At 36.9% G+C, this 18,905-nt stretch overlaps 1 protein-coding gene across 4 annotated transcripts in view; it reads left to right on the forward strand.

Annotated features, from left to right (window-relative positions):
* The window catches only part of TTC7B (tetratricopeptide repeat domain 7B), a 149,602-nt gene that overhangs the window by 30,599 nt on the left and 100,098 nt on the right, over positions 1 to 18,905 (forward strand). For all 4 annotated transcript variants that reach the window (XM_064512193.1, XM_064512192.1, XM_026111982.2 and 1 more), the window contains one exon: positions 6,242 to 6,363. In XM_064512193.1, coding sequence (XP_064368263.1) covers positions 6,242 to 6,363 — 122 coding nt within the window. The remainder of the gene's footprint in view (positions 1 to 6,241; positions 6,364 to 18,905) is intronic.

The following is an 18,905-nucleotide window of genomic DNA, read 5'->3' on the forward strand; positions in this document are numbered from 1 at the left end:
AAATAACTTTGTATCCCTCAGCAACAGGCTTGACATATCAGTGGTGCAGCAAGAATAATAACTGAAAATGTGCTGGTCTCAATTAATAGGCACAATTCCTGGGACAATGAAAAAATTAGCAGATATGATAATCAGATAAAGCTATGATTTTAAAACATAGATGTAATTGAAAAGAGATAAATCTTGAATAGTTCTATAAATGGAATCAGTCTGAATGTTTGATTTCATCTGCCTTTGGATGATTTGCAGCGTTTCAAAACTTTATTAATAATCTCCCTTCCCTCCTTCCTCTTCCTACACCCAGGAATACTGAGGCTCTTCTACCAAAAAAGCTTCTACTTCTACTAAAAAGCTTCAGATGACAAAGGCATTATTTATAAGGCTATCTAATAATTTTCTATACAATATAACTGTTACTACTTTATCTTGCATAGGCAATGGCAGACTGAAAATTCATCACTTTTCTGAATTGAATACTTGGTATTGACAACTTGTCTGATTTGTATGCTCTAGATTTAAAGCAGTTCAATATTGTATGTATAGTTTAGTGTTATTATTCCTGAAATGGTAAACAGAAGGCTATCTCTAAAAGTAGCCCTAAGTCTGGGTATATAGTACAATGACTTACTACACAACTCTTTACTGTGGAAAGAAGACTTACAGAAATTTTGACAGTTGGTAATTATATTCTCTATTAAGATAAAGCTGATATTTACTGTTGAAGGTTTTTCAACAGGTATGTGCACTGGGTGAAAATATGTTCTTGGACTTAATAGTCTATTTGTAGTTTTAGCTTGTTGCTGTATTATTCATTGTAAGTGTAAAACTACAGTTACTCTTAAAAATACTTTTTGGAATTTTTCCCTAAAGAGGCAGCTGTCTACATCTGAATCTAAACTACAAAGCTGCTGTGCTTTTTATACATGGAAAAGCAGTGTGTATGAGCAGAAAGTTATTAAAAAAGCTGAGGTACTGGGTACGTTGGAGACCTGTATTTTATTGATGAAAGCTGATATTTCTGAGCTCATAATGTTAGAGAAAATGTAACCTGCAAACAGCTTTGTAGAATCTTAGACAAGTGACTATTTTCTGTGTTTCCCCATTTTATAGATAAAGGAATTATGGAGAGTTTAAAGTTAGACTTCTTATTTGTACACAGCTTAACACTTGAGTTGTAAAAGCTACTACTGCTACAGGTGACTGTAGGGAAGAACCATGCAAGTGACTGCAAACTTCTGAAATGTTAGCTTGGGGTATCAGTGCCTTGGAATTTCTAGAACCATTTTCTTGATTTCTTTCTCTAAAGTATGCTCATGTCTTCCTGTCTTTTGCTTAGTAAATAAATGCCTAATGCCCAGCACCTTCCCATCTTCTCTCAAATTCCAGATATAGAAGGCATGCTGCTTTATTTTAGAAATTGAGTTTTTAGTGATGTTGGTTACTTCTTTGACTGTTAAAACTTTAGATTTCCAATTGCTTTCTCTTCTGTTCTTCTGCCATATTAGAAAGTTAAACTGGGCATTTTTACCAGTACTGCTTCATTTCCCATTGTAATGAGTGTCATTGCAGTGTGACCTTTCTAGAAGTTCTGTTTGTATCGTCTCACTGAATTTCAAGTTGCAAAATTTCTATAGCGGACTCTTTCAGCTGCCTGTTTAATTTGGGCGAATGACAAATAAATGGTCCATTTGTCACTCTTTCAAGCTTCTGATTTAATTTGGAAGCGTGAACTGAAATTACAGAAGCTTTTTTTTTTTTTCTTGTCAGCCAAGACTGAATTTATTTGTCCTTGATCCTTCCTTCCTAAGTTTGGTTCTCGACATCCTGATCTGCAAATGAGAACAGACTTAGATCTCATCCTTGTTTCTGCTTTTAAACAATTCAAAGCCTCCTGCTCCCTAGAGCTTCCTATGAAGGCCTGAAGAAATTGTAGTTCCAAGTTTCTAGTGCCCACTCACTAATTTAGCTCGTCTTGCAAAGATTGAGCAACAAAACTGGAGATAGAACTCTGAAAAGGGAACTGTGGGAAAAAAGCTGAACATATAGTATTCAGTGTTTAATCTGCTTTCAGAGGAAGGCTTCATATCACAGGAACCTCAGAAGCTAGTGAATGAAAATCTAAGTTGTGATAATGGAACCTTTTTCATATGTCAATGCAAAGACTTAGGTCTGCACCCTTCTCCCATGACAGCTGACATGCAACTCTGGAGTCTTACATCATCCCACTGTCAATATCTTCTGCTTGGATATTGAACAACTGTCTTATCAGAACTCCCTCGTTCCTTCTGTGTGAGAGATCCTTCTTGGTAGGGATGGCTGGAGGAAGTTTGCTTACGTGGCTGAGCATGTTTTTCTGTCATCTGCCAAACCCAATCTTACTTGTCCTGGAGTATCTCGTGGAGGATGGAGGATCCAGTGAGAGATGGTCAGTTTGTGTTTGTACACTCTTATCCTTGGCTCGTAACGGTTAGTTAAGACTTATAAAACCTGTTGTTTCTTAGTGGGATATGAACCTATTGCTTACGATCCTCAGGCCCACCATTTGACAGTTGTCCTTGAAAAGTTTATTCCTGGTTGCAATAACTTTCCCAGGAAGATAGACGAGATCCAAGTCCTGATGCCTAACCAGCCTTGTTCTCTGTTCTTTCTGGATGGTTACACTTAAAAATTTTTTTCCAGAGGAGATTTCAGAGTTCAGCTGAAACTGTGGAATCCATCTGTTTGGATGTGCACTTTTTTATTTCTTGTTTTAATAAACTTCCATGTCTCTGAGGCTAGACTTCCTGACATATAAAGTGGCTTGAATGTTGAAGGGCATTGCCATCTCCATACAGTTACTGTCTGCCTGGGTAACAGGCTGCTTTGGAGAAAGGTCAGTTTTACTAGAGCATAACTTTAGGTCAAGCTATATGGTGTCAGTGCTCAGAGTGCACGTGGGCCTTAATTGCCATGACCAGCCTCATCTGGAGCCTCCACTGATACAGCTTGGATGTGTGCAGCTAATTTTCCAGAGGTGCCTGCTAAACCAGAAAACTTCTATTAGAGTGAGTGGCTTAGGTCAGTGGACTTCTTTGAGGGCAGTGAGAAGTCTCTGAAAGTGGTAAGCTGTGCAAAAAAATCTGGAAGAATATTCCTTCTTCGAGAGGGGAGAAGCACAGAATTATTTCTGTGAAGGAGAGGAGGAAATATGCATGTGTTCAATACAAAAGTCTCTCAAGAAACCTACAGTGGCATTTTAGAACTTCAACATTACATCCAGTAGTTGCTATTAACATACAAATAGTCTGATGAGTTTGATATTAGTACAACCATAAAGTTTAAGGTTAGCTTTCAGTAATTAACCATCTGAATCTACAATGTGTGTGCTGACATTTTCTGCTGAAGTGATCATATTGGCATTACACTGTGCATCTCTGGGGTTGCTTATCCCTGTCCATGAAATTATTTTATTCCCCATTGTGATTTCAAGTATTCTGCTGTAAATCTAAAATAAATTCATTAAAACATGCAGTTGGGTGAAAAAGTCTTTATACGTTGCTGAAAGACAGAGAGAGCCAGAGCTTGAGGGAGCTGGCAGTTTCACTAAACAGAGGGATCTAAAGATCTAAGGGGAGGACACCCAGATAGGTCGAAGCGGCGTTCCTTAGGAAGCCCCGAGGGAGGAATTGCTTGAGCCTGGGAGGGTCAGAAGAGCTGCAGCTCCTGATCCAGTGTCATGGTGTAGTCCTCATTAGGTACAAAGATAGGGAGACATAAGGACAGGGGGAAAAAAAAAGATCATTCACTCTGCTTTTTAAATAAGTACATAGTTCTAAGAGGTGACACCCCTGCCCCCAATGTTTCTTCAGTAAAAGTCCTATCTAATCTCTGTTGGAATAACTGTTGAATGTACATTTAAAGAATGTATTGGTGGGGGGTCTTTTGCAAGAACTTTGATCGCTCCTTAAAGGACTCTGTAAATCCCTCTTTCCCTTCTTCCTGTTCTTCCTCCCTCACTGTTTCAAATAAATAAATAAACTCCAAACCCAAAACACCTTGGAGAAATAAAACTTGTTTTCACTGCAAGTTTGAGTTCCCAACACATTTGGAAGTTGTGCCTCATTCACACTCCCAAATTCTACTGAATATAACAATACTTTAATTAGCATCGATTGTTCTGTCATGGAGGTTAGCTATAAATTAATAAATACAACTCCTTAGCTGTCAATAAGACTAGTTTCATAGGAAGTTACTGAACTTGATCATCCAATCTCCCTAAAATTCGCCATGACTATTTGAAGACAACATCCTATAAATCTTTACAGTTTCTTTTCCAGTGGCTTTTTGTTTGTTGACATTTAAAGAAAAAGCCACAGAGCTGCTCTATGAAGCCGTGATGCTGCGCGCACAAACCCACACTACTGAATGGAATGTAAGTGTGTGTATAGCAACTTGAGGTTTTTCCGCAGTTGAGCTCTTTTTATTTTGACATCTTGAGAATGTACATTCAAATTTATTGTTGCTGTCCTGCTGAAAAGCCAGGGAAGACAGTGAGGGTGCTGCTGTCCTGTTTCCATTCGAGTTAGGCATAAGAGTTAGTGTATTTCAGCTCAAAATTACATTCAGTTGAATAACTTGGTATAGTCAACTCGCAATGGGCAACCAGAGAAAGTTGATCTCTAATGCTTTTGGTTATATTTCTATGCTTATTGCCCTGCAATATAATGTACTTCTTTCTATTTTGCTTTGCAATGAGTAATTTAGAATTTATTTCTAAATCCATAAATTTTCCCTTTGCACGCATCTGAGATGGAAGCATCTACCCAGCCATATCTGGAATACTGGAAATAGTGCAGTTGTATTTGAATCATCCCGTAGGGACTATGCATACAGTCCAAACTTAAGTAATTTCTTCCTGTGTCTGCTGAACTTGGTGGTGGTAGTCTAGTCCTATTTTTGCCTGATCACCATGTCCTATACAATTGTTTGAGGAGGTTGATACTTAAGAATATGGCTTGTTGGGGGCATTCATCCCATTTAATATTAGGCATGGAGCTATATATTTCTCCTCCAAAAAGTAAATTTCCTCCAAAACAAGTGTTTTGATAAGGAATTGATTACTTTCCTTTTCCTGAAACTAAAACAATGTTAATGTCTTGTCTTTTCGTGTCTTCCTTACATTGTGAAAGTGAAGAAATAACTTATGTTTTTGAAATAAGCTCATATAAAGGTCTTCATAAATGCAAAGCGTTCCAGCGGTAGCTGCAAGGAACCACAGTGTGTATGTGTGTCAGCTTGTGCTCAGTGGTTTTTTTGTTGCATTTTGTGATTTTTTTTTTTTGTTAGCTTTTGTTTTGTTTTAATGCTGTGTCAGTAATTGTTTGCCCAGGGTGAGTGTTCTTTTGGATGCATGTGAATTTTTCATCTGGATCAGTTTTACAGATAATTTGAAAACTGAAAGTGTAATATGAATCTGCCTCTGAGCAAACTGTACTGCGTACTTTTATTTAGAAAGGTCTAAGTGTTGTTATGGCTGCTGTTTGCTAACCATTTGTTGTTTTGTTATCTTCCAAAGTAGTTTTTAAAATAGAGCAAGTATGTTTGTATAGTTCATTTCCTCTTACATTGTTTTGGCTGCAAGTGATGTGAGGCTTTTCTGTTTTCTGTGTTTTCTTTGCTTGTTTTGTTTTGTATTTTTTTATTATTGTCTTTTAGTGGCTGGTAGACTGTATAATGAATATGAAAGCAAATGAAAGCTATAATTCTCCATTTTGAGACAGCAGTTTTAGAATGTTAATTTAATAAAAATTAACTTCTTTGTTTTTAAGTTTTTTTGGAAATCCTCTCTGTATATCACTTTTTAAGCTTCTTACTGTTTTCTGCAGCAGCCTTTCCGAACCTGAAAGAGTTTTAGATTTTGAATACCATCAGTTCCTGCTGCTGAATATGGCTGCAAGTGTTTTGTCGTACACTTCTCTTCTGTATACCATTCTTCACAGAAACTTCTGAAAATGTCTTATAAAATTTTTCTTAGAGGCCGTTCGGCTTGGCAAAGAAGTTAACTTTAAAGGTACAGCCAAGAGAAAAAAGACTTGTGTTTAAGTTGGAGGTAGATATGAAAATATTCTACTATCAGCTGCCTATAGTTTTAAAAAAGACTTCTCCAATGTTAAGTGTCAGCTTCTGTGTAAAACTTCATGGAACTTGAGGTTTGGTTTTGTTTTTTTCCCTAAATATGGTTTTACTACTTTTGTTCTCTTAGGTAATTAATACCAATTTACAAAACAGGAGTCCTAAGCCAGGGCCCACTGCACAGGAACAAGAACTTGGCTTTTTCTTGGAAACAGGACTTCAAAGAGCACATGTTTTGTATTTCAAGAATGGGTAAGATTTGACTTACGTGTTCTTGTTTTGGTTTGGGTATTTTGTTTTTACTGGGCATAGTTGTTTTTAACAATTGTGGATTGTGGGATTGCGAAGCCCCTTTATTAATATGGCAGTAATGTTTTGATTGAAATAATGACACTTTCCATACTGTGTTTCTTTAAATTTTGTTAAATCTTTTAATGAAAGTATTGAACCAAAGAACTTAATATTTTTACTTTTTATTAAATATGAGAACTTGAATTTCAAGGAATAGTTACAAATTTAAGGTATTTTCTTATGCTTTGTTGGTGGATACTCTTAGAAATTGATTGAAAGCAAACTGCAATTCTCAATTTTTATAATCTTGATTTTGTAACTTTTTTTCCAAATCTCTTCAGTTATCACTTATTTTAACATTATGCTGCAGGATAAATGTGCATGAAGATCAACAGTATGTATACATACAATCTCCATTGTCCCTACTCTGTAGATCCTTTTAGACTCTGCATGGGAGTTCATTCATAGAAAAAGGCTTCTATTCAATATCCAAAAATCCAGATGTTACAGAAAATGAAAAAAGGACTACAACCCTCTATTCATTTTTAAGAGCTTTGAAACTTGGCACAAAAGGTTTTTAAGTACATTTCTGACATTTGTTGTTGAAAGCAGTTAGTTTAACAATTGGTTTGCAGTGTTTCTTATTTCGCGAGGAAACATGGTTTCATTGAAATATTGGCACTTTCGACAGGACTGCCTTTTTATACCAAAAATGTTAAGCTTTCAAATACATAAGCAGGAGATGAAGGAAAATCATGCAGTGTCTGTAAAGAGTTCGAGATTTTGATGCAGTTTTAGCAGAGATGGTTGGTTGACAAAAAGACCTTCAAGTTTTGAAACTGTTCAGGCATGTCATGAACTATAGAAATCTCATTCTTAAAGTAATGAAGTGGTGCCCAAATAATGCATGATCTGAGAGTTATGTTTTAGTTCTGTTTTCATCATTTAATTGCGGGAGGAGTGGTATGTTCTGAAAGTTCAGATCTTCATTTACCAGAGCTAAAAATAAAGTTACTGGTTTTTATGCCTGTACAAAGATAACTGAAATACAAATATCGAAAGAATCTCAGTGGCAGTTATGGTAAGGAATAAGTTAAAAATTCAATATTTTTGAAGAATTTTGATTGAAGGCCAGGAATAGAAGTGGTCGGTTTAATTTGACTTTTTGTGCCTAAGAGCAATCAATATTGGAAAAAGCTGAGTAAGATAAATTAACCCTCTGCTGCCCCACCGCCTCCCTCTCAATTGTGTAGTGGGTTATAGTGGCGCCTATAGAGGGGTTTGGTTTGATTTATTTTCCTAGACCATATTAGTTGGTCTGGCATAAGCTTTGAAAGAAGGTGGATTGTATTCCATGTATGTTTTAGTCCTACATAGGAAACTATTAGTGTTAACTCCTGCGTAAATATATAGTCAAGTTTTTTGAGTCTTTATTACAATGGTGGTTTGTACCGTACAAGTTAATTATGCATTATATTTTTAATTTCTTATTGGTGGAAGAGGAAATGAGGTGTTGGGAAAAATAATTCTGTGCCAATCGTTATTTTTCATATTCCTGCCATTATATCCTTTAGCCTCCTTCCTCAATTTAGAGCCCATTTCAGTTCTTCCAAGATTTCCTAATATGGTCATTGTTTCAGGCCTCAAGTTATGTTGCTTTTCTGAGTCTCTTCCTTTTGTTTTCCACTTGAATTTACCAGAACTGAACAGAGAACTGCTACTTCAGTTATTTTTATATATACATATTTAAATATTTTTTTCTAATAGTGACAAACTTACAGCATGCTTTTGAATGCATTTATTTCAAAGTTGCTTTACTGTATTTTTGAGTTTGCCATCTATCTTCTTGTTAGGGATATAGAAATCAGATTTAAGATCTTTCTGTTAAATTTGAAGCATGTTGCAAAGCTTTAATTTAATCTGTAATTGTAAAGATTATATGAATATTGTGAAGCATAGGAAACGTTTTTAAGACAGGCAGTTTAAAAATTGAAACATATTTGATATATAAGCTTTGTTGCAATTGAAGCTATAGATGCTGAAAGGATTTGAATCCTGTGGAGGAGGATCCGGGAATTCCTAGAGTTTAACTGCTTGTGTGTGATGGGGGAGAAGGAGAAGAAAAACGTGTCTGTCTGATTTCGGAGGCGGAGTATATCCATGATCTTCATATTGCACTGCAGTGGAATCTCTTCCTTGTGTATGTTAAGGAAATGAGGCTTACACTAAGAAGAATAAATCCTGAAATAAAAGTAACTTTCATTTAACTATAATCTGGCATTGTTTTGAGTCAGTTCAAATGTTTATCTCTTCATCTTAACTAGCATAATGGCTATAGTAATTTATGCATTAGAGCATGCTGATAGGATCTGATAATGGTTGGGAAAATGGATAACAGTAAATGGATGAATTTTTTTTGTATTTAAGACTTGAGTTCAGCTCCAATAAGTACTAATAAACATAACTTGAATCTGCTGGAGAGCTGAAATAATTTGTTTGAACGGCTATTGCTGTGAAATTTGTTGCATGTTTTGGGGCTAGTTGGTTAATCGTTGCTTTTAATTACGCTTCTTACACTAGAGGTGAAAATGCTTGGTCTGTAAAAATTGTACTATTCTGATGTTATAAACTAAAAGAGAAAAGAAGACAACTTTTATTCGGTCAGTAATGTAGAGAGGATTGCTGCTTACCCAGAATGCTGGTTGATCCACTTTAAATTGCCCCTTTGCTCACTACCTATACAGAGATTTTCTTTTAAGCCAAGAAAGTAAGTTCTTGTAGAGGATTAAGTGAATATCTTGCAGGTATGCCTCATTTATGAAAAATTATAAAGCCTCTGAAGCCTAACTGCTAAGTGCCAGCACTTGAAAATACATGGAAAAGCAATTATCCCCAAGAAAAAAGTAGCCATATGTGAACAGAAAAATGTTACTTTAATGCTCTATTAAGACACAAATCTGAAATTAATGTTTTATTCCAAAATGTACTGAATTTAAGTAAAGACTCAAAAACTACATGAATGCATTTCACTTGGGAGCAGAGGAAAGTTTGAAATGAGTTAGAAAGAAGTAAGGAAGTTGTCTGGAAACTAAAAGCAGGCTTTATGTGCCTATTTTTTTTTAATTTAAAACATATAACTTTAGATGTTTTTGTGGTTGATTACACAGCTTCCATCTAGTCTAGTAGTTGTGCTATAAGCTCAAATTGAAGGATGAGTTCAAAGCCCTGATACCGTGCCAAGAAAAGCTATGAACTGCAGAACTTTGACATTAAGACTTTAATATAGCTTTTTTCAAGTAAAATGCCCCTGAGAAAGAAAGGACGGCATTTTGTGTACCCAGTAATTTTACTGTGAGGGTGTCAGAGCACTGCAACAGGTTGCCCAGAGAGGTTGTGGTGTCTTCTTCTCTGGAGATATTCAAAACCCACCTGGACGTGACCCTGTGCAACGTGCTCTAGGTGGACTAGATGATCTCCAGAGGTCCCTTTCAACCTCAACCTTCTGTGATTCTGTAATCCCTGTGTCCTAGTATTTTCTTTGCTTTGTATTCATGTTATAAGATGCTTTCAGAAAACTTAACTTGTAAATGATTTTTTTTGAGGTAGCAATATATAGAAAAATACTAGCTATGTATGGTTTTAAAGCGAGAGAGCTTTTTGGTTGCAGTCCAAAAGCAGGTGGCCATCATGTAAAACCCAAATTTAGCTAATCTTTAGAGCTCTGTTGTGGTGTCTTCTATATGTCACACCCTCTCCAAGGATATTGCTCCTGCAACTTAGCCTAATCTCCATCACTGTTCACATGCCGAATCAAAGCCTGGGGGACCTGGACCAGTGCTGCTGTTCTCATAGTGTCTGTATTTGTGTGCTAGCAAACCTTCCCTGTCCTCCTCACAAAGTGTAGTGACTCAGAGGTTTCCTTTTTGCCAATAGCAAGTTAACCTAACAAAAAAGAAAGGTTTTATACACGTAAACGAGTTTTCTTGGCTCACAAAATGCTTGACAAGCACAACGCAGGAGGAGGGACTAAAAGGAGAAAGTGGGAGAGGAGAGAGGAAGATCTTTTTTCTGCACTATTATAAAATAACCTTAGAGTTGAGGTAAGATCCTTTTGGATTTCTTGTTAGACTAATCATTAGATGAGACCTGACCAGAAAAGTCTCTTAGCTTTTGCGAAGGTAGTTCCACAGCAGCTTATGTCTGACTGTTGTGGTTGTTCCCCTTCCAGCTGCTGCCTGTTTGTGCCCTTTTCCTGGAACTGTTGTCAATTTTCAGTCACTTTGAGTTACTGATGTTAAAGACTTGCCTAAGTAGCTTTCTTTTAATTTCTTTTTTCTCCCTGGCATGGCATTTGCAGGAATATATCTTTTGGGTTAGTGAGGGAGAGTGGATGGAAAGATCCACTGGTACTTTTATTACCCATCTACTCCTATAGTTTGTTTGCTCTGGAGCTTTTCCAGTGATGAAATCTGGGAGAAGGATTTATGAAAATGCTTGGCATAAATGCACATCAAGAGGCCCTTGAGGCATTATTTTCCCACCTCATGTTAGATAGAATACATTGCTATTTACCACTCTCTGAATGTGTTCAGATCTTGTTGCATACCCTTCCTCAGTCTCAAAACAAATATATCCTTAATGGAAAAAATAGAAATAGGATGAAATACAAAAGCATTAAAATGCTGTAAAGTATCACATTCTTGATGCATGAAATATCACTGCGGTATTTGAAAGTAAACTGGAATTTACAGTTTTGAAAACAACTTTATCATGAAGGTAGTTGTCATATTTGTGTAGTTAAGAAACTAAGCCACAATATATTCCAGATATGGACAAAAATCACTGTTTGACTAAGAAAAATTAGTTTCAAAAGAGACTTTAATATCTGTCATATCAGAAGCTTTTGTCATCTTTACTTAAGATTCTGTTCTTACTATGTTAGTTCTCATTGGAACATACAGTATGTCTGAACGTGAGGGGAAATTGTTATTCCCTTGGAGATTCAGATAAAATAATCTGCCAAGAAGGGTTTGTCTTTTTTCTTGTCCTTGTATTGTGTGTTTACTTGTTCTGACTTTTCTTAAAGAGTTTAAAATAAGATTCTACTGTGAAGTTTATATATGGAAAATCAGTCAGTTTTGCATGAAAGACTAAGCTGAATATACACTTGAAGGAATCATTTTTATTCAAATTAATTTCCAATAACATTTGTAATAACTACTGTTATATAAAACACTCTAAAAGAAGGATGTTAGTATCTGAGTTAATCTTAAATTTTGATTACTTCAACAATTTGCAGTTGTATTTCAGACTCTACCTCAGTTTGTCGGAAAAGATAAGCCTAGTGGTTTTTTAGCCAATGTATTACAATTCTTGCTTACTATGGCTGTTACTTGTGTTTGCAAGCATCAAACTTCAGGTTTTGTTTTTTATATTGTGTTGTAATGGCAGCACACAAAATGATATTTGTAGCCTTAAATTGGAGAGGGAATGTTTAGTGTCCTCCTCTTGCCCTTCCAAAAGTGCTTGCTTTACTGCTATGTATATATATAAAAATTATCATTTAATATATTTTTATATATAAATATATTCATAAATTTATAATTTAATGTAATTTATATGTGTATATATATTTATTTATTTTAATTTCCTTTCCTGGCTTTGACATTGTTTTCAAGAATGTTCTGCTTCTGGCATCACGTAGTGTGGTTACTCCTGTAGTTTTGCTTTCTTTTTTCTTTTGTCCCTTTTCAAGCAACTTGCAAGGTAAGGATTCGTAAAATAATGCAGGCTGGAAGGGACTTTGGGAGGACATCTGACCCACAGCCCGGCTCTGAGCTGGCCCTGCTTGGAGCAGGTTACTCATGGTCTTGGCCAATTGTTTGGAATATCTCCAAGGATGGAGATTCAAATTCTGATGAATTTTGGGGCCTATTGTGTGAACAATGGTCAATAAATAAGATATATCAATAGATGAGACATATCACCAGAATGTGAACTGCAGTAACATACAACTAATTAAGAGTCTTTTGAGTTTCTTCTCATTAATAGTGACTTCTCTCCAAAGGGCAATTAGTTGCTGTACCTAGATGATGATAGTTATTTTCAACAAGAGGAATTTTTTGTTCCATGAATGTACCATTTGGCTATTTCTATTAAAATTTTAGTAATAGTTTAACATGGAGCTTTTCAGTATTTTGAAATACAAGTTACTAATTATGCAAGTTCTTTGTTCACATTAAAATCCTGTTCTTGAACAGATTAAAAATGATGGAAGTTGCCAGTCTTAACTACAAAAATATTAATTAACCCCATTAACTTCTAAAAGGGGGGGGGGGGCAATAGCAGCTGGGAGGACTAATTGGTGTTAAATTTCCTCACCATAGTAGTAGAAACTGATTTGCTAAGTGTTGGGGTAAGTTTGTGCTGGGAAGAGTGCAGCTGGGGGGCCCAGGAGCATGTGTGTTGCAGTCGCAGTGGTGATGAAGGAACCTGGCTCTTGGAAGGGCACAGTATTTAATTAGGTGTTCAGAGCTGTAAAAAGACTAGTACTAAGGGGCTGGGTTAATCTTTATTTAAATAGTAATAATTATTATGAAGCTATTTTTGCAAAGGTATACCAAATTACAGTATTTCACTCTTCCAAACTAGCCCACTTAACTGTAAGCTGTAGGCAGTCCCATAGCAATCAAATTATGAGTTTGGAATAAATTGACACACTGGTACAATGAGCAGAATGCTGGTATGGCGCTAAGAGAAACTGAACGCTGCGCAGGTGTTTGCAGACTGTGGGGCTGTTTTCCTTCAATATTGAAATTAAGGGCACTTCAAAATTCATCACTTTTTTCCAAAGTGTCCGTTACTCAAATGATTTCTGTGTAACTAGCCGAACAGAATTTACAAAGTTGCTTATTTTGTGCGATGTTTTAGCAGTAGTCTAAATATTTAAGATAAAATTGGGATTAAATAGAAGGTGGTGAGAATCAAAGCTATCTGCTGTAAATATTTTGGAAACACAGTGTATGTTACAGCAACTCCAGTCACCTAGAAGACTGAAAGGCTGGTAAGCTTTGCTCCTCTTATGTTTTCAGATGAATGCTGAAAAATCCCCCTTCCCACCTCCCAGTTGCGGATCCTTTCTTTTCAAATACATAACCATCAGGATAGTGCATATTTGCTGAGGAAGGCTTGCAGTATTTTGTTGACTTGCAGGCATTTTGGGGTTAGTATTGAAATATGATGTTTCCCCTTATCCTGATGGTTTCAGTTTGGTAGATGTATGGGATCTGATTCCTCTTCTGCCTCTCAAATTCTCCTTCCACTTTTGGCCTGCTTTTCTCAAGTAACCTTCTTCTGAACTCTCATTTTATGCACTGTATTTTAAGCATGAGAAGTAGAAGGTAACACTTCCTTCTCCAAGTGTATGGTAATGCCCTTGCACATTTTATTTCTCTCTTGTGTATAAGCGTAGTGCGTATGTATGGGTAATTTTTACTGTTTTTTAATGCCTTCCTGTTTTACTGCTGTCAAATCCCTATGTTACAACCGTGTGGGTATTTTAAAACTGAATTTCTTTGGAAATAAGTAGCACATCAGAGATCACATTCAAACAGGCACGTATCTGGTAAGCAACTCAGCAGTGAAATAATGTGACTCATTTTACTCTGACGTTTTTATAAGACTGTTAGCAAGATGGTTTTTAGAGGTCTTTGTATGCTGCCCTCCCTGAAGGAAGTGTTGCTGGATGCAGGGGAATTCTTAGCGGAGGTCTGTACGCAGAGGAGCAACATGAGCAATGGGGACTATTAATAAACATTCTGCTCATATTTTTTAAGTCTTTGCATATGCTTTTCTTACATAGGACAGATACAATACATAAAATGAGTTTTATATAGTATGAATATGGAGGGTTTTTTTGGTCTCCATTTCTGTGCTTTTCCCCAAATTAACATTTTCAGTTAAATGGCAGTGTTCATGATTAATTTTAAAAATGGAAAAATAAGAGAGCTTAGTAGGCATTTTCAGAACTGCTGTTGTAATGGAAAAGAGAAAAGGGAATCTCCTCCGTTCTGTTTTGTTTTAATATAACAGTCTGATAGCAAGTGCAAGAGTTAGCAATAAAAGGATAAGACTCTAAACTGAACTGATAAGTAAAAGGCATTTAAGCAACTTAAGTTAGTGGAAGATGATGTGTTTTCTTCAGTGAATCCCTCCTCCACAATGTGGCTCAGTTAAGTGCTATCCTGGGTTTGAAAAGGTGACCTTTATTGAAAAGGTAACTTTATTCCCCTTGCCCCTTTCTTTCCCCCAGTATTGCCACTCACAGCACTGAGGGCTGAGCCATGTGCAACCTCAGGCTTTGGCCTCTCTGTTGTTGCTCAGCAATGTTTCTTGCGAAATACCTGATCTGTATTAGCTTTTTGTCTTCTGTCAAATGTTGCTCTTTCATTGATGTATCCCAGCTGTTTTCTTCTGGCTTAAAATCTTGTACCTTACCTCAGTATACTTCTTTTGTGTGGCTTCTGCTGCTGTTCTGACCTTTGGGTCTTTAGGATGAGTTGTAAAACCCTGCAGGTGTTCAGCCAGCTGAAGGTCTCCACGTTTACATCACTCCTGATATTAAACTGTGTGACCTTCTGTATGTTCAATTTAGTGTGCTAAAGAAACTCACTCTTGGGTTACACATTCTTCCTTCTAGTTTTGCATTCATTTTTTTTGTGTTTCTTTTCAATGCAGATAAAATACTTCTATGAAACATGATCATATGGATTGACTGACATGTAATACCACATTAATAATTAACAGTGTAAATTCTGTCTACATTATTCACTCTTAACTTATTTCCTTAGTAAAACTAGTTTTGGTATGTTCAGTAGTTTCTTTTTGTGAATCAGAAAAAAATATGTTTTTGTCTATGGTTTTCCTTGTTACCTTCTTAATCTACTGCTGCTGCTTCCTCTGACTAGGTCTTTGCTTGAGAAGAGAAACTGGCAAAATAGTAAGAGGTAAAGGCTTGTAACCTACTGTCTCCAGTAACTGGAGATGTCCTTTTATGAATCTGGTCTTTGTGCCTTAATCGCTGAATTTGTTACTAAAACAAAATATCCGCACATGTATGCAATGCCCTGGAAAGGAGCTGAGGTGGTGGTGTGTGAAGAGGTGTAGTAAGCGGAGCGCGCAGCTTCCTGACGCTGTCAAGCGGAGTCGTCTGCTGCTGCCTTCCCCCTACGCCAGGCTCCTGGCACGCGTTTTCCCTGTTTGCTTTCTGCTGATTCTGGTGCTTGTTGGGCCCTTCTGTGAGCTCATTTTGCTCTCCAAAAACAGCAGAAAACAAACTCTGTAAAAGGCCATATAGCTTTCTATCATCCTAGTGAGATGAGCTGATCCACAGGAAGGTCTGATAACGGCCAGCACTGGTGTGAGGAAAGGACAGGACCATGCAAAAGAGCGTAGGGAGGTGCAAAGGAGGAAGAACGGAGGAAGAAGGGAACGTGTACCAAGAGAGGAGGATGGGGAGAATGAGACCTTCCCTGCTCAGTAGGGAACCGCCAGGTAAGCTCAGCTCCCCATGGAACTGCAGGCTACGCTCTAAGAAGTGTTTTCATTTCAAATGCATGAGATTAGGATCTGCAAGAGAAAAGTAGCTGAGTATAAATTAAGGCTGTTTAGACATGTGTCTTGTAACTGCGTTCTAAAAGAATTGTTGCTTACATAGGCTGTTTCAAATAGTTAATGATTTATGTAGCAGTAATGACAAACTTGGTGTTTCGTTTATAAGCTAAAACTTCAATCAAGAACCTACAAGCATAAAGCAAACATGATCTTCTGTGGAGTGAATTTCAAATACCTGGGATTTTTTTATTGCATGAGTTAACAATAGATGAAATGAGAAGTGCAAGATGTTTTTCAAAAGAAAAGTGTGTTTAAAAAGAGTAGTTTAGATTATGGAAGGAAATAAAGGACTTCCTACTTCTAGTTTAAAGTAATATCTAGTGAGAATCAGTGTTTTGTGGGAATAATACTGTAGTGTGAGAATATTCAAAATAAAAAAAATGAAAGAGGGAGCTCAAATGGGGGAAACGTGCAGAGGAAAAATACAGAATTGTCCAAAGTTGTAACTGTGTCGCCTTCTGGAGACAGATATCTAATCCTTACCTGGCTTGTTTGCTTGAATTGACTTGGATCACATCAGATCCATAGTTTCTGTAATTGTTCATAAAATTATTCTGTTTCTCTCCTCCCCTTAAACCTGTGGGAAAACTGACTGAGACATTAGTCACAGCTATCTGAAGTATCATCAGTATAGCAGAACGCTTAGCATTGTCCATTTGGTCAGACCTTTAATACTGCTGTTGCAGAAAGCCACAGATATTTTAGTGCTTTTTTCAGATTTTTTTAAAATTTGTATTTATAAGGGTACATAGAGCAATATATTGCTTTAGTATTGTAAATGGCATGTCCTGCAGTATTAGGGTGTTGTTCTGTTACTGCCGAAAGATTACATCCCTGATCTGTCAAATTCCTTGCTTTCAGTTTATGCAGTAAGTTGATTAAATGTAAGAGCATTTTTGGTCTCAATACGGTGTAGATTACTCTTAGAGACTAAAAGTCATTAGCTAGAGCGCGTGGAACTAAATCGTTCTTACGCTTGTTTTAGTTGAACCGCGTTGTGAACATGCAGATCCTACCCGGGTTACTAGAAGGCCTCCCTTGAGACTGGCACGCGTAGCGAGAGTTTTGCCTGCCCTCACTCTGTCCCTCAGCACACTAGCTGCCCGACTTTAAAACAAATGCATTTTTCTTTGCTATGAATTGGTGAGGAAAACAAGCTTTAAAATGTGCAATGTACCATTGAATTTTCAAATGTTATCTTCCTCTTTCTGTATATAGAGAGAGAACATTTGGGAAACGGGATCAATTCCAAAAGTAATTTATACTTCATCACTTTAATCGATCCACCTAGATTTAATTGTTGTTTGTTTGTTTTTCTTTTAAAACATGAGTATTTCTAAATGAGATAAAGTAAGCCTCAGTAGTGAGGTAATAGTTAGGCTAGTATAAGAAGCAGCCTATTTATTTGCATGGTTCTGGATATACTCTTACCTCTTGAATGGGGGAAGTACCTGCGATTTAGCAACTGACCTGCACAGCATGGGAGACCTGGTTGAGGCTAACTAAGCGAAAGTTATTTTAAGTTCATGTTTAAGCTATAAAAGGTAATGTTTATCTAAACATTTTTTTTATTGATAAGAGAAATATATGATAAACAGTTGCCATAATAATGGAGAAGATACCACTATCGCAATATATTGTGAATACAAAGTAAATTAATCTTATCAGCCTTTTTGAGGTTATCTGTAAAAGATTTCTTTTCTAGCCTGGTTTGAACATACTGTGACTAGGACTCGCTGCCTTTGTTGCAGGGCTTCTTTATCCTGCTTCCCAGGAAGGACTGCTCCTCAGCACAGCCGCGTTTGCCTCCCTTTATTGTTCCTGGCTGGCTGTAAATCACTTTGAGCAGTTTCTTTCTTCCTTTCCTATTTAAATCTTTTGTATGTTTATCAGTATTTCTCATCGTTGTGGTCTTTATCTGAGGTGTGAGGTATACCTGGACTAGTGATGGCAGAGACTTAGGTGTCTGGTGCCGAATGTGCTTTTTGAAACAACGAGGCTTCGCGGTGGTGACAAATGTGTCCGTACCAGAAGTTTGCTACTGCTAGGCTGCGTGCATATATTCAGTATTTCTGATCCTGCGCTGAAAGCCAGTCCTTACTGGCCCTAAACTGTCTTCCGGCTCTTTCTTTCATGCTGTATCTACAGTTACTGATGTCTTACTCTGCTTAGGGGCGAGCAACTCTGCATAGGCACAGTTAAAACATTTTTATCACACTAAATAGAAATGTGCTCTGGAGTTTTTGAAGGAGCCTGGAAGTAGATCTTGCATGTCAGCTTTTAATAAGAATGATTAACTTTGTTCTAATATAAATCTTTGGGATTCGGGATTCAAAGGTGCAAATTAGTTCTAAAGGAATTGATTCATACAGGATTTCAGTGGAAGATTAGTGTCTAATACCTTTTTAAACTCCCGGTTCTCAGTCTTTAACTGCTATGATGCTCATTGAATAGTCAAACTAGTCTCTCTCTCTCTCTCTCTCTCTCTCTCTCTCTCTTTTTTCTTTTTTTTTTTTTTTTTTTTTTAATATTGAAAACAGCAAATATTGTCATTAAAAATGAGGGAGATGAAATTCAAAGGGCTTGGCTCAAGCCCATGCTGATGGGAGGCAGTCACATAAATGTGTATGTGGGGGCTCCCTGTCATGTCTGAAATGACTGAAAGTCTGTCAGCTCTGAATGCAGGTTAATGTATCCTTATTTTATTTTATCTTTTCTCCAAACTTTGAAAGGATCTCAATATCATTTACAGACACTGTGCAATGTGGTTTTCTGTGTTAAACCGCCCTCGTGCTCTGGAATTCGGTCAGCAAGGGTGGAGCTGCTAAGAT

Source organism: Dromaius novaehollandiae, chromosome 5 (assembly GCF_036370855.1).
Source record: "Dromaius novaehollandiae isolate bDroNov1 chromosome 5, bDroNov1.hap1, whole genome shotgun sequence".
Lineage (NCBI taxonomy): Eukaryota > Metazoa > Chordata > Aves > Casuariiformes > Dromaiidae > Dromaius > Dromaius novaehollandiae.